This window comes from Peromyscus californicus, unplaced genomic scaffold (assembly GCF_007827085.1).
Source record: "Peromyscus californicus insignis strain IS unplaced genomic scaffold, ASM782708v3 Scaffold_3__1_contigs__length_106647218, whole genome shotgun sequence".
NCBI classification, from domain to species: Eukaryota; Metazoa; Chordata; class Mammalia; order Rodentia; family Cricetidae; genus Peromyscus; species Peromyscus californicus.
The window spans coordinates 60,760,456-60,776,561 of record NW_026294551.1 but is presented as its reverse complement, the minus strand read 5'-3'; the positions used below and the strand labels follow the sequence as shown (position 1 = coordinate 60,776,561).

At 43.8% G+C, this 16,106-nt stretch overlaps 1 protein-coding gene across 1 annotated transcript; it reads right to left on the bottom strand.

Annotated features, from left to right (window-relative positions):
- Positions 1–685: 685 nt before the first annotated feature.
- On the bottom strand, positions 686–16,058 carry Zswim7 (zinc finger SWIM-type containing 7). Its single transcript, XM_052757144.1, has 5 exons — positions 15,895–16,058; positions 11,667–11,688; positions 8,256–8,358; positions 2,392–2,496; positions 686–1,091 (listed from the first exon to the last, which is right to left on the bottom strand). Exons 1-5 carry the CDS (start codon positions 15,968–15,970, stop codon positions 975–977), a joined length of 423 nt encoding a protein of 140 aa, XP_052613104.1. The 5' UTR covers positions 15,971–16,058; the 3' UTR covers positions 686–974.
- Positions 16,059–16,106: the final 48 nt, after the last annotated feature.

Sequence of the window (16,106 nt, the reverse complement as noted above, 5' to 3'; positions counted from 1 at the left end):
TGATTTCTCTTTGCTACAACTCAACCTAACGCTCAGCCAACCAGAGAGCATTGCAGCGTGTATTTGGCTTTTTATCAGCAGCTGTTCACTAACACTTTGTGTTTGGGGCACAACAGTGCATGGGGGTGAGGGAGTGGTGTCTCTAGGCTGCGAAGTACTTCTTCAGGTCCTAAAGGGTGAGTACTTAGAGAGACAGGGAATTCCCCACCCTCTGGCATCTGGGCTGTCATGGCTTTACCTCTCAAGTCCTTTTCCTGGCTACGATCTGTTTCCTCTTCAGAGTTTTCTCAGTGGTCCTTTCTTCTCTCTGGGTCTTTCTCATCTCTTCTCTCCAACACCGTTCCTGGTAGCTAATCTGTTTTTCTTTCTCATGTGAAATTCCTAGTAGGATCTAGTTTCCTTCCAGGCTTTAGTTATGTTCCTTATCCTGCTATAGAAGCCTAGAAATGCTCACAGAGCAACCCAGCTCCCGTTCTCCACACCATTGCTCCCAGTCCAGCCCCGTAAGCTGCCCTGATGAGCTTGGCAGAAGACCCCTCATCTTCTCAGAACTGCTGCTATTTAGCTACATGTCTGCTCTAGTTCTTTACTGAGGAATAATTTTCTCATTTAAGCGGGCTATTACTCTACCATCCCATCTTTACAAAGTTACTAACACTTCAGTAACCTGATCTAGATGCAGACACCACATGGTATCAGGCTTTATTTGAGTCAACAATATTGAATTGTACCCAGGGACATTTTTACCTGTGGGGCTCAGAGGCTGTTCGTGTTAAGATCATAAAGGGCTCTTAACCACACATGAGCCCTCTGCAGCCTACAGTGCCAATCCAAAGCTCATCCTGCAGCCTAGGAGGGCGAAGTGACTGTAACAAGTCCAAAGTGTATCTTATTCCTCCGCTTTGTGAACCATGAGATGGAGCGAATTTTCTGATAGGCTTCTGTCTTGAAAGACGATGTTCCATCTGCATCTTTCATGCTTCTTGTGTCTTCTCCATCAATAACAGCTCTGTCAGTTGCTTGTCTGACACACTGAGCTGCTGGCAGTTTCTCATAACCTGACTGAGATAAACTGCCAGGAGATGCTTGCACTGGAATACAAAACACAGACCTGTTAGGAACAAGCAGGATCATGTTTGGCCAGTCTAATCAAGACCTCTCACTGTCCCATGCAAGGAGGAGAGTGAAACCTTGCCATGCTTTCAGCTGGTTTCATCCCCGCCTTCAGAGTGTGGTTACAGCAATGGTTGACAGTCCGTAAGGCACTGTACTGCAGTGCTCCTCACAAGTGAGCTCATGCAAATCTAACAGCTACCCAGCAGGTTCACACTTCATTATAATGAGCATGAGGAGCCTCTATCCACTCTAACCACTGCTGTCTTCTGGGGCGGGGAAAGAGCATAGGGAGTTCTCACATGTACACAAATGTGCGGAGATAACCCCGTTACACCTATGACACAGAACACAGCATTGGATCCTGGTTCAAGCATGTCATTTTACAGGTGAAATAAACCACACTAGTGGCTAGTGGGATGTATGAATAGATGCTCAATTTGGCACCAAACTCTCAAGATGTTTAAACTGCTACTAGCATAAAAAAAAGCGGGGGAGAAGGGGGGCTTGAGAGATGTCTCAGTGGCTAAGAGTACTGACTGCTCTTCCAGAGGACTAGGGTTCAATTTCCAGCACCCACATGGCAGCTCACAACTGTCTGTAACTCCAATATCTGACACCCTGACACAGACACACATGCAGGCAAAACACCAATGCACACAAAAAAATAAATTAATCATTACAAAAAATCTTGAAAAAGTAAAAAGGAAGGAATGAGGTAGACTCTATTGTTCTCCACTTTGGCAAGACTAAGGACTAACCACCTTCTCTTAGAGGAGGGTAGTGCATTTCTTTCCCTTTGGAATAAACAATGTGTAGACATGTGCTGTCCTTAATGCTCTGAACTTTGATGGACTCACAAAGACGTAGAGGTGTAGATGGAGGTGTTCCTGCCCCATTTGAGGATGAATGTGAGGCCATCTTTACAACCAGGGAGATGGTGTGTGAGCATCTTTTGTTTACTTCTCTCTCCTGAACCATCCTCTTCCCTAGTGCTCATTTCCAAGATTGCCTTACTGTCCCCACAACCTCCTCTACAACCTTTTAAATAAAAAACCAGGAAACTGACGAAGTACCAAAAATGACATTGCATTTCAGGAGGCTAAATCCAAGAGGTGACTAAGACAAGGACAGCAAACCACAATTTCTCCAACACTGAGGGAAATACCCATTCTGTGTAAACCTCCCCCCCCCCCAAAAAAAATGTATGTGGCACTTAAGGCATGAAATGAGGCTAGCCTTTTCTCTCCCAACTTGTGTGCAGGAGCCCATTCTTACCAGCAGACTGTCACCCTTCCGTAACACTGAGAAGGCAAACGCTGGGCATGAGCAGTAGTGACAGGAAGCCAGGCATGTGTATGTTTTGCCAGAACTCCCAAGCACCTGGGAAGGAAAGGACGGACAGTGTTAGAAGGTTTGCTCCTGGTGCAACTTCTTGACAATCCATCCCGTGTGTGAGAGAGAGCTGCTGCTGAATACCATTGTGGAGAACTGCCCTAGAGTTTGTACAAAAGGGGAACGCAAGTTTTCCTTCTGCAGTGTGCAAACTCTTCGCTTCAGCTCTAGGACTTTAGACAGCGGAAGAGCTTCAGTCGAATTCACCCCTCCACACAGCCTCTTGTTCCCATGTGATGCACAGGTCTCAGCCTGTAGGGGTTAAAAAGAAGTGAAGAGAAAAGCCTGTGTGCGTTTTACTGCGGGCCTTTAACCTGTGGCATTAGACAGCACGCACAGACATTTATTTCTAAAGCTACTGTTAGGCTCCCAGAGGGTGAAAATGGGTGAAGAGCGCTCAGGGAGGCAGGAGCAGGGCAGCTCTCAGATGAAGAACCTAGAGAGGGTGTGAGAGAAGCATCTGAGTGGGGAGGATAGTAAAGTGGAGTCTTGTGAAAGGGATGACTCAGCTGCTCAGGATGGAGGTCCCAGGAAAGGAGGCAAGTTCAGATCTGCCTACTCATCCAGCGGGATGGAAGGAGGACACAGACATGTGGGTGTTGGTGAGAGGCCCAGTACAACAAACACCCTTGGTGACAGTCGAAAGGAACACAAAGGAAACGTAAAAGGAAAATAAGATTTGCCTGTGGTGTGATTAGACCAGTTTGTTGGAGAAACCACTCTACCACCACGTAGTCAAACATTTCTTATTAGGAATGTTTGCTATAGTTTGGATTCTGAATGTTCCCCAAAGGCACATGTGTTAAAAGCTTGGTTGCTATGTCCTGGTTCATTTGGGAAATGGTAGAACCTTTAGGAGATAGGATATAGTTAAAGGGAGTTAGGTTGCTGTGGGCATGCCGTTACAGGAGATACTGGGATTCTAACCTTCTGTCTTTGCTTTCTGGCTGCTGGGTGAAAAGGCCTTCTCGGACTCATGTTCCTGATATAGTGTGTTGTAACATACTGTGCTGGCATAGGCCAGTACAACAGGGCCCAGTGACTATGGATGGAAACCTCTGAAACTGCTAGCCAATATGTGGGGGACCAGCTCCCACCTTTACCTGGGTACTCTTGAGGAGTGAGGGATAAGAGATTTAGATAGAAGGATAGAGGTGAGAGAAACAGATACACAGGATAGCCTTGGGAGGGCCTGGATCCTTATCCATTGGCCCAGAACTACATTCAAAAGGGCTTTTTATAACAATGCCAAGGGGCGAAGCAAAAGACCTCCCCCTTGCTAGATACAACCAAGTGTAGACCCTTCCAAACACCTGGTACCCAGGCCTGTGGTCCAATCATCCTCTTATGCAGCCCTGCTGGTAAAGCAAGCTCAGACCTCACTAGGAAACCTCTGTGGGCTCCCACACCAATAGAAACCTATTCTCCTTTACATTGGCTTATGCCAGATACTCATTATAATCATGAACACTAGCTAACATCGGCTGCATCTAAGAGTTAACCTCCAAATGAAGTAGAAGATTATTACCATGAAAGGGAAGTACAAACATTTCAATTACTTTACAATGGACTGTCATATCTGAGTTTACCAGAAGGCTTTCAAATTAAATTTAGGCTTTAAGATGGCAATCTAAATGAAAAAGTCAGGATTTGTTAAAATTATTATGTCAGCATTCCCAGGATTCTCTGCCCCAACCTGAGAACAAATAACAGATAAGGCCTTAACTAGAAGAAATAATAGGTTCAAGTGTTGTGCTTCTGTTCGTCTGTTTAGTGCTTAACATAGTTCAGCTTTTCTGGTAGTTGTTGACGTAGTCAGCAGAATTCCACGGGGATTTGAGATGACTAGGAATGTCCTCTACCATACCCATTAAAGACTGTAGACCTAGTTTAAATCAGGTATTAAAAACTACACCTTACACATTTCCTGTTCTAAGCATGACACCCATAGCACAGAGTATCAATACAGTTTCTCTAGTGAGTCTAGAAAGATAATGGACATTAAAGCTGACTGCTTCCCACTTGATCCTAAAGAAAACTCACCGGCATTCAACAGGGACATGGATAATCACTGGCTCTCCAGACTACCCAAAGAATATACCTTCAATGTTCTTTCTTTATTCGGCTCCCGTTTCTTCTCTCTAGATTTAGACTTAAAGAGGCCAAGCCTCCAGGACTCGGCAGGTCCCGGATCTATCACAATGCTTCCTGGATTATGTTGAATCAAAGTCTGGTGACTTAGGGACAGGGGTAAGTTCTACAGAGGTTCCCTTGCCTTACCCTTTCAAAGGCTGTCTGAGATTCAAAGTAAACCAGTCAAATCCCTGGGGCAGTAGATACTCTAAAGACAATAAGTGCTTTAACTTGCTTCTTCCTTATCTAGCAGTTGACAACTAATGAACCCAGTAATCGGGCAAAAATCTGAGTTAGAAATGTCAGAACTGGAAATTGACCTTAGGAGTAATTTAATTCAGTGTCTTCTCTTCCGTGGAAGAAGGACTCTCTTACAGGAACTGCTCCGAGTTCTTCCACTCAGCATAGGCTGGAATGTGCCCTCACTCACCCCCCTCCATTGAGATTTTTAAAAAGAAACAAACAGGAAAGAACACACTCAAAACCAGGACTGGACTCTCAGGCATTTCACTGGAAGAAGTCTGTGGTGACTTTGGGTAGCTTGTAAGGTATGACCTTATAACCATCTCAGACCCCTAGGCTATTGCATTTGGGAAGCTGCATTTATTGTTTCCTGCCTTTTTCTGGAAAAAGGGCTTATCATTCCGGTCCTGATACAGACTGGTGGTGTGAGCTGTATTAGCTCATAGAATGTGAGTAGCTGAGCAGAGATGTTAAAAACTGTAGCATGCCATGCTCTCCAGTGTTCTTCAGGAGGGCTGCTTCCGAACTGGGATCCTGGGTGTGGATGTCCAGGAGTGGAACTGCAGCTGCCTCCTGTGGAGGTGCAGTGAGGTCTAAACCTTGTTCTCTAAGTCTTTCAGACTGCCAGCCCTGAGCCTCTCCTGACTGAAGCAGCCCCTTCCTCAGTGAGCTCCACGTGTCTAAAAAGAGCTCAGGTGACAGCAACGAAAGAGTGACTTTAAAATAACCACACATCACACCTGGAGGACAATGAAACCACCTGGGCTGACCGTGGAGTACAAGCTGACTCACGGAAAGCTATCAAAGCTGGGTATCAAGGCAGCATCTGCTTCAACTTCTGTCATCTTATACAACCCAGGAGTTAAGGCAGAGTCTCACTGTATGACTGCACAGTGCACATAAGCTGATGTGAGGGTGTCAGAGGTCTAACCTCATTCAACTCAAGTCAAAGTTGAAGCTGGCAGCCACACATCTTTATGACAAAGCAACATAATATGATAAAGGATATGACTGACAACCATTAAGAAAGTCATATTGACAAAAATAACTTAAATTGTTTTAAACAAGAGCTTTAAAATTTTAGCTAGTAGCCAGATCACATAATTAAGGGACAGCTAGAAGTCCACCTCTGCCAGTCAAGTATTATGCTGATAATGGAGCTGAGACCAAAAAAGATTTTTTAACTTGACACTTCAAAAAGATTTATAAGGCTGGGTGGTGGCACACACCTTTAATCCCAGTACTTGATAGGCAGAGGCGGATGGATCTCTGAGCTCATGGCCAGCCTGGTCTTACAGAGTGAGTCCCAAGACAGCCAGAGCTACACAAAGAAACCCTGTCTTAAAAAAAAAAAAAAAGATTTAAATTCTTTTTTTTTATATATAGGAGTGTTATATTTGCCTATGTGTTGTGTAGCATGTGCCTGGTGCCCACAGAGGCCAGAAGAGGGCACCAGATCACGCACAGCTAGAATTATAGGCAGTTGTGAGCTGTCATGTGTCACAGGATTGAACCTGAATCCTCTGCAAGAGGACTGCTGAGCATCATCTCTCCAGCCCTGAAACCAAAATCCTATGATGAAAAAACATGGCAAGAATGGAAGGGTCCTCTAAGTTTGGGATAGTTTAAGTATATATAGTACAAAAAGATAACACACAAGAATGAACTCAGTGGCCCAACCGATGATTCATCTATAAATCCACCATGAGAAGATTCCCCCTTGAGTAGAAAAATGCTAACCAACAACTGTAAATATATCCACACTCCATTTTCTTAATGAGGAAACACTTGATGATCTGCCAGGTCAACTAAGGTCAACTACAAAATGGAATGGCAAGTTGATCCATAAGTAGACACACATATTTGTCAAAGCAGGCTTTGTTCAAGTCATTCTCTCTCTAAGAATTAACTGGCACTTTCTTTTAATAAGAGTTGCTAGTTCAAGGCCAGCCTGGTCTCCCAAGCGAGTTCCAGGAAAGGCGCAAAGCTACACAGAGAAACCCTGTCTCGAAAAACCAAAAAAAAAAAAAAAAAAAAAAGAGTTGCTGACTTGGTCTCAGCTCTGAGAAGTTCACTAGAAGACAGAATTCAAACAATGAAAAAATGTCCCTACCCACTGATGGTGTCTTTCTTAACCCTTCTGAGCCAAACACAAACTTGGCTCACCACAGATGCCCCTCTCTCAACCGCAGCCACATTTACCACTGTCTCAGGGAGCTAGCCTGGGGAATAGGTAGTTATGCTGCTCTACTGATTTTATAGTCTGTTTTTCTGGTCTCATGCTGTGAGTCTGGCAGTGTGAGGTAGCCAGATTGACTGTTAACTTTACCCTCTGCATTTCAGTTTCTTGTAAAAGAAATGCTTTGCTTCTGTTGAGAATTATCAATAGCATGAACGTAATAAGAGTGTGGCAGGAGACCGTCACATCACAAACCTACTGTAAGCCCCAAGGGGCAAACTAAGGTCCATATAGACTTCCTGAACTCAGGAGTCTGACTCATTATAAATACTTCTGACAACAGTTTTGAAGGATCAATGCTGACAAGATTATTCTGTACATATGAAATAACCTCAAGGAACATTTTGGCCTTACAGACTATGAACAAGATGAAAATGTCAATAAACGTGTGTGTGTGTGTGTGTGTGTGTGCGCGCGCGTGCGCGCACATACATCCCCCTTTATCAACAAGAGAGCAAAGGTTGGTATACTCCATTAGTCAAGAAAAGAGCCTGCCCACACCACTGTTAGTTCTATACAGTGCTACTGAGTAGAAAGAATCAAGTCATATTTATCTTTACTTTCTAAAATGCCTGGAGATAGTATGTTAAATGCAATAAGACTGGTATAGAAAGATCAAATACTACATTATCTTTTATATGGAATCTAAAATAGTCCAGCTTATAGAAGCAAAAGCAGAATGGTGGCTACTCAGCATTTTAGGGGTGGAGGAGAGGGTGCTAGGGAAATAGTTAAAGAAGGAGACATAAGCTCAAGAGATTTATTGACTACACTAACAAGGTTATTGCAGACTTGAAAACTTCTAAGAGAATGGGTTTTTAAGTGTTCTCATCATAAAAAAAGTAAGCATGTAAGATAGTTTGAGATAGTCAGATATGTCAATACATGAAGTTATCTCATAAGGTATCATATATCAAGATATCATTTTGTATGTCATAAATACAGTTTTTGTTAATTTAAAATAAATACAAATCTTAAATTATGAATATGTTAACTTTACTAAATTGGGTCAAAGCCTTTTAATGGTCCAGGATGTTCATACTTCATGTTGGTTATCAGCTTCCACAGAGACTGTGAAGAGATTTACGTCCTAAGGGTTTCTGCTTGAGTGTCCCCACCTCTAGACTTCTACCTGGTAAACACGTCTTCCACTGGGTGATGAGATTAAAGTGACAGACTCTCGATCAACCAAGTCCAAGGCCTGGATGGCCGATGACCCAAACACAAATTTCAGCCTAGGGAATACAAAAACACTGGATTAGAAGGGCTGATTCTGAGTCACCCCAGGAACTTGACACAAAGGATCACTGTCCTCTCTCTCTCTCTCTCTCTCTCTCTCTCTCTCTCTCTCTCTCTCTCTCTCTGTGTGTGTGTGTGTGTGTGTGTGTGTGTGTGTGTGTGTGTGTGTGTGTGTGTATGTGTGGGGTGTGGGTGTGGGTGTGGGTGTGGGTGGTGGTGGTGGTGCTGAAATTGAACCCAAGGCCTCACACATGGTATAAGCAAGCACTGTACCACTGAGCTCTGCCTCGGTCTCTGCACTCTCATTGTGTGTGTTGTTCCTCAAGTGCCATCCACTTCTTTTAGGGATGGTTGCTAATCAGTCTGCAACTTGCCAGGAGGCTAGCGCTGTGATTACGGGTGCATGCCATCACACCTGGCTCTTAAGTGGTGCTGGGATTGAACTCAGGCGCCTGTGCTTGCAAGAGAAGAAACCAACTGAGCTGCCTCCCCTGCCCAATCCTCAGACTTAAAATAAAAATAATTTTAATTTGGAAAAAATATTAACAAAACTCATGGACCTGGGTTGGAGAGATGGCTCCACAGTTACGAGTACTGGTTGCTCTTCCAGAGGACCTGGGTTTGAGTCTCAGGACCCACATGGCAGCTCACACCCATCTGTAACTTCAGTTCCAAGAGATCCAATGCCTGTCTCTGGCCTCCGTGGGCACTGCATACATGTGATGTACAGACAAACATACAGACAAATGCCCATATACATAAAAAACTAAAAACAACCAACCACTGAAACCCAACCCATGGATTCACTTGTTCACTAGAATAAGTGTTAACATCTTGCCCATTTATTTCAGATTTTTGTGTGTGTTTTAAAATAAAAGACTAACTATACTATTATAGATTTAAAAAGCTCTCTCCGTACTTCTTTATAGAGCTGCCACACATTTCTTCCCTTTCAGCCCTTTGGCAAGCACTCACTTATTCTCCTCCCTCGTCTGAGCCTCCCTCCTTCCTCTCCACCCTGGCACTGGAGACTGACTAGGGCCTCAGACATGCTCGGAACATACTCTCCCTCGGGACTACACCTGCAGCAGATCTCATGCTAATTTCTTGTTTCTTTCCTTTTAATGTTTTTGTATGTTATTATACGTGGAATGACCGTGTATATGTACCTATGCACATACAGCACAGCTTATCAAGTTGAAAATATAACAGGTGTATTGCTTCATTTTCCCATAAACTAGTCTCACACATAACATTACTAGGAAGAACTGAGAAGGAACACTTGAATTTCTTATACCAAATACATGAAGATTTATTTAGTCAACAAAATAAGGAAATGGAACCCACTAAAGAGCCTCTGAATCAGAGTTAACCATAGTTAGCTTCAATTATTTTAAAAATGGCTTTGTCTACTTTATGACTTCTGTGAACATTTCTCAAATACCATATTCTTTTATTACTTTTGATGGCTATAAAAAATCTCTACTGTAAAAATGAATCATTTTTACTCTTCCCTAAACTATTTTTGAGTAGATGATTTCCAGGTTGTTTTGTTGTCATATTCAGCACTGGGTGAATCTGCTCCTTGTGAAATCTTTATGAACAGGACATTTACTTTCTTGGGAGACATTCTTACAAGTGGAATATCCAGGTCAAAGAATATGTATGTTTTAAAGCCGTATTGCCAGTTGCCAGGTGTGGTGGTTTGGATTGAGAATGGCCCCCATAGGTTCCTACATTTTAATTGCTTGATCCACAGTTGGTGCAACTGTTTGGGAAGGATTAGGAGGTGTTGCCTTGTTGGAGGAGGTGTGTCACTAGGGGTAGACTCTGAGCTTTCCCAATGCCATTCACAATTAGCTCTTTCTCCCTGCCTTGTGCTTGTGGATCAGATGTAAGCTCTCAGCCGCTTCTCTAGCATCATGCCTGTCTCCTTGCCTGCTGCCATTCTCCCTATCCTGATGGTCATGGACTCACCCTCTGAAACGATAAGCAAGCCCCCAATTAAATGCTTTCTTTTATAAGTTACCTTGGTCATGACAGTTTGCCACAGTAGTAGAAAACTAGCTAAGACACCAGGTTACCTCCTACTATCTCTGACCACAGGGTATTACTTCTCCCTTTCTCCATATTTTGTCAACATTTTTTCTATGGTTGCTAGTTTTATAGAAAAAAAATTATCTTTATTTTGCATTTTATGATGATTAGTAATAGTTATCATTTCCCCTAAAAGTTTTTGGCTATTTGCATTCTTTTATTATTTGCCTATTTTCTATTTATTCATTTACTTAAAAAGATTTATTTGCTTTATTTTATGTGTACATGCATGTGTCTTGAGTATATGCATGTGCACTGTATGTACAGATGCCCATGGAAGTTAGAAGAAGCGGGATATGAGGCTTTGTGAACCTCCTGATGTGTGTGCTGGGAACTAAACCAAAGGCTCTTAACCACTGAATCAGCTCTTCAAATCCTTATAAATCCTTAGGTTTTTTCGGTTTTGTTTTTTTTTTGAAACAAGGTCTTGCATAGGTCAGACTGACTTCAAACTTCCAGTGTAGCTGAGAAGGACCTTGAACACCTGATCCTCATGCCTGCTACCTTCCAAGTGCTGGGATTACAATGTGCCACTGCTGTAGCATAATCCTTTTGTACACTGTAAATATGTACTGCTCTTATTATTAATAAAAAGCTGATTGGCCAATAGCTAGGCAAGAAGATATTGGGCAAGACAGCCTGAGACAGATTGAATGCTGGGATGAGGAAGGACAGAGTCAGAGGAGTCGCCAACCACACGGAGTACTAGTCAGAAGCACATAATGGAATAAAGGTAAATACCATGAGCCTCGGAACAGAACATAGATTAATAGAAATGAGTTAAATTGTAAAAGCTGGTCAGTAACAAGCCTGAGTTATTGGTCAAGCATTTGTAACTAATATTAAGTCTCAGCATGGTTATTTGGGAGCCGGCTGCCAGGACAGGAAAACTCCATCTGTATGCCACCATGTCTATTTTGTTTATTTTATTTTAACATTAAAGAAAATGTATGTGTATGGGAGTTTTGCCTACATGCAAGTCTGTGCACCATGTGTCTGCAGTGCCCACAGAGGCCAGAAGAAGATATTGGATCTCCCAGAGCTGGAGTTATAGGTGGTTGTGCGCCTTCTGAATAGAACTCTGGTCCTCTGGAATAGCAGCAAGCTATGACTCTATTCTTATTTTTTAAAACCAAGAAATGTACTGAAAGGATTTGGTTCTTAAAATGCAGTAACTTTTTAAAATCAAACAAGAATATGTACTTACGATGAGAGGTGTTCATCAGGAACTATAAAACAGGAAAGTGAATCATGTTAGACTTGTGGATACCAATATGATGCTACTACAACCACTATATGTAACAGACCCTTATATCCATTCTACTCCTTTTCCAAACCCCACTGAAACAACAACAAAAGGATTTATTTACTTATTTATTAAAACAATCATTAGCTCCCAGGGATGAGAAAGGCAGGGGAAACAACAGCTAAAACACACTGCAAACCTACAGAGTGGAATATCACTTCCCAGACCCTAGCCATCTGGATCTGAAGCTAATGATAGGGAGAACCAAGCAGAAGTCTGATGCATATTCCAGAACCTACTACCCTCCTCCACAAGCCCCCTCAAAAGAAACCTCAGAAACTCATGACACTAGGTATCTCTGGAAATGGGATCAGGCAGGAACTCTAAAATAAGACTCTGAGAATGGTCTAAGAAGGATCAGTCCCAGTAGGCATAGTAGTGTACACCATTAATCTCAGCATAGAGGCAAGCATACCTCTGTGAGTTCAAGGCCAGCCTAGTCTACATATTGAGTTCCAAGACAGCCAAAACTATATAGACCATATCTCAAAATAATAATAATTAATAATAATAATAAAAAGATCAGTCCCAGTTCCTTTTTTAAAAAAGTTTTATTAATGAGTTATTTATTTTTATTTTATGTGCATTGGTATTTTTCCTGCATGTATGTCTCTAGGAGGGTGTGGATCTCCTGGAAGTGGAATTACAGACAGTCGTTAGCTGCCATGTGGGTGAGGGGAACTGAACCCGGGTCCTCTGGAAGAGCAGCCAGTGCTATTAACCTCTAAGCCATCTCTCCAGCCCCAGTTCCCTTTTTAGCTGTGGGTGGCTGTTGCTCCCTCAGTCTGGCCAGATGACCACTGATTTTCAAGAAAGGCTCTAATAGAGGATTTCTGGACTAGGAGAAAACACCAAAACCAGGAGGGCTTGGTGCTCTCTTCCCAACACGGCTCTTGTAAGATAAGCAATCAGCCCTCCTCTTCTTCCCTCTGCCACTGAGCTCTTCTCCCAGGCTGTCACCTTCTGGGCAAGAGACTCACTGGGGAACCTGATCAAGCCAACAGGAAATAACAATGGAATGGATGCTCCAGCTAAGAACCCAGTAAGAACCACAGTGACAATCATCACCTGTAAGTCCTTGCTTGAGTCTTCTCCTCTTAAACATGACAAGTAAGAATTATCACAACAAAGTAGAAAGAAAACGAAAACAATGAAAGCAAGCTATCGAGAGGAAACACTAGTCAGAGGGAAAGTTCTAACACCTATTACTATATCAGAACAAACAAGCAATGTTAAAACAGGCATGAGGGGCAAGGTTTTTTTCAGCAGAAAAGTATAAATTAAGTATAACATCAGAAATAAAAACTTCATAGAAAATCTGGAAGATACAGTTGAAGGAAGTTCCCAAGAAGCAGAAGGACAATAAAGGACATTCCATAACCAAGTGATAGGAATACTAGAAAGGAAAAACCAAACATCTATCAAGAGTGCCCACATGATGGAGTGGTAAACAAAAACAGATGGCCCTTCTGTTAAGAGAGCTTGCTGCTCTCGAAGATGGCTGGAGTTCGGTTCCCAGCACCCATACCGGGTGGTTCTTACCTGCCTGTACTGCCAGCTCCATTGATCCAACACCCTCTTCTGGCCTCTGGGGGCTTCCTCACACATGTACATGAACACATGCAGACACACATAAATAAAAATGAAACCTGAACAAAATCTTATCAGAAGATTGAGAACCTGGGTCATAAACAAGTTATAACTGGCTCTCTGCACCCAAGGGAATCAACATCTGTGGACTAACATGAGGTAAAAATTGAGGGGCTGTAGTGATGGCTCAACAGTTAAGACCAGAAGTGTTCATGTCGTGTGTGTGTGTGTGTGTGTGTGTGTGTGTGTGTGTGTGTGTGTGTGTGTGTATGTGTGTGTCCCCGTCTGTCCCGTCCCTGCCCCCCCTCATAGTCCAGTCCAAAGGGATCTGATGCCATCTTCTGGTCTCTGAGGGCACTGCATCCACATGATACACATACACATTCAGGCAAAACACCCATACACACAAAATTTTAAAAAAAGAAATTGAAAAGCCAGACATACACCAGTAACTGAAACTCAGAACGCTCAGGCATGAACACTGTGAGCTCAAGGCTAGCCTGGGCTACAAAGAGACCACACAAAATGAAACAGAAACCAGCACTGCCAACACCGCAACCCCCTGAGCCTCTACTAAACGTGCCATTCTTCTGTCATTCACTCTAAGCAACACAGGGTAACATCTACCTGCACAGCACTGACACTGCAGAGGTCAACTTTGGGAGTAATCTAGAGTTGACTTAAAGCACAGTAAAGTACAGAGAGGTGAGTATGGGTCATATGTGATGTTACAAAAGGAACTTGTACATCAGTGATATTTACAATCAGTCCTCATGGATACCTACAAACAACTGTAATTCAAACACCCAGAGAAAATAAAGGCCACAGACAAAATTCAGGAACAATGCTAGATGCAAAATGCTAGACGATTATGGAATAATGCTTCCAGATGTCTGAAGAAATGTTTCCAACCTTTTTCAGACATTCAAAGCCTCAAAAACACAGTTCTTGCCTCCTTCAGGAACCTACTTAAGTATGCACTTCATAAAATGAGACAGGAAACAATATAGAAGCGAACAAATACGAGGAAAGAAAATGGTAGAACATGCTAAACAGAAGACCCCAAATGGGTAAGAGAATTCCCAGGACCATAACAGTGAAGGAAGATCACAGAAGCCAGCCGGGTCAGACACCTGCCAGTCCAAACCAGTCAAGTCAGCAGGCTCCTGGACAAACTTCTTTAGGAAAAATGGAACTGATAAAATGTCTTTTAACCTTAACATTTTGAGTGGAGATTTGTAACAGTGGCAAAGGTTTTGAGGTTTAAGTAAGCATACATATGTAAAAAACTAAACAAGCATACAAAGCTAAGCTCAGGGAGACCAAGTTACACGGGAAAGGAAACCATAGCTTCCTACATGGCTCAGCTCCGACAAGCTCATACAACATGCACATGCAACCCGGACTTTTCTTCTGCAAGGTTACCAATGACGAACGGGGATTAGGAGGAACCAAGATTTCCAAACAGCAGAAAACGGCTCTACTGAAAGTCAGCAGGAATCATGACTCTGTTCCTGAGCGAGGGGCGTCAAGTGTCAGTGGGGTCCCCCTCAGTTGTTGGCATATGGACTAACCCATTCTCACCAACAGCCCGGTACTGGCAATGTTCCTGTAAAGCTCAGAACATCTACGGTCAAATCCAGCAAGCAAGAGCTCACAACAGACGGACACCCTCACAACTTTTCTGGAACTAAAACGTGTTTGAATACCTGGATGGCCGAATCTGAGAACATTATTTTTCTCACCCCTTTAAAGCAGTAACTCAAACCCTTTCACAGAGCACAATGAATGGACAACAGCAGTTTTGAGCTCTAATTTGACTTATTTAGAGGCGCCATTTTTGGAAGAGTGCTGATTAGTCTACATTCTACAAGAATCCCGCCGTGCCCTCCCCTCTCCCGTTTTAGAGACAAGTCCTCAGTAGCCCATCAGGCCTAGCACTATGTAGCTGAGGCTGACTTTGAACTTCTGATTCTCTTGCCTCCATTTCCCAAGTGCGGAGATTACAGCCTTGTGCCTGGTCTTAAGCGGTGGTGGTGATCCACGGCCGGCTCAATGCATGGCTAGGCAAGCCGTCTTCTAGCTGAGCTACCTAGTAGATCCTCCTACACCGACTTGGTATGCAAAAATCATCGGTGGGTCATTTCGTTGAAGACAGGCATAGGGCGCCCTCTGCTGGCCACCGGCAAAAAGTATTTTTCAACTGCTAGGTGTTGACGTTTTGTGACCCTGCAATGTTTTTCTAAACAAAGTATACGAGAGTATTATGTTTAAACCTTGCGTCACGGATTGTGGAAAAAGATTTTGGGTAGCTCAAAACTGCCTACGCTTCTGCCATTCCGAATCCCTGGCCCCTGCCTACTCCTAGGGTGTACGCAGCGGCTCTTTCCAGCACCCGGGGTTCCCACCGGCCCGCTCGCACCCCGGGATCTAACGTCTAGTCACTCCAATTCCTGTGTTCAGTGAAACGCCCTCACGAGCACAGGCTTTAGAGGCAGAACCGTGCGGGGTAAGAATAAAAAGCCCTCGGGGGCCGTACTTCTCGCGCCGTCCCGCACGGCGGCGGCCATCTCTCTCAGGAGCTCCTCCACGACCTCCGGCAGCGTGGCGGCCATGGCGCGCCGCCCGCGTCTCTCCTCCGCGGCGCTGCGAACGCCCCGCGCGCTCCAGGCCTGGAGGCGGGGCGTGGGCGGGGCGGGGCGGCGTGACGTCAGCAGACGTCACCGCGCATGCGGACAGGCGGGGCGTCAC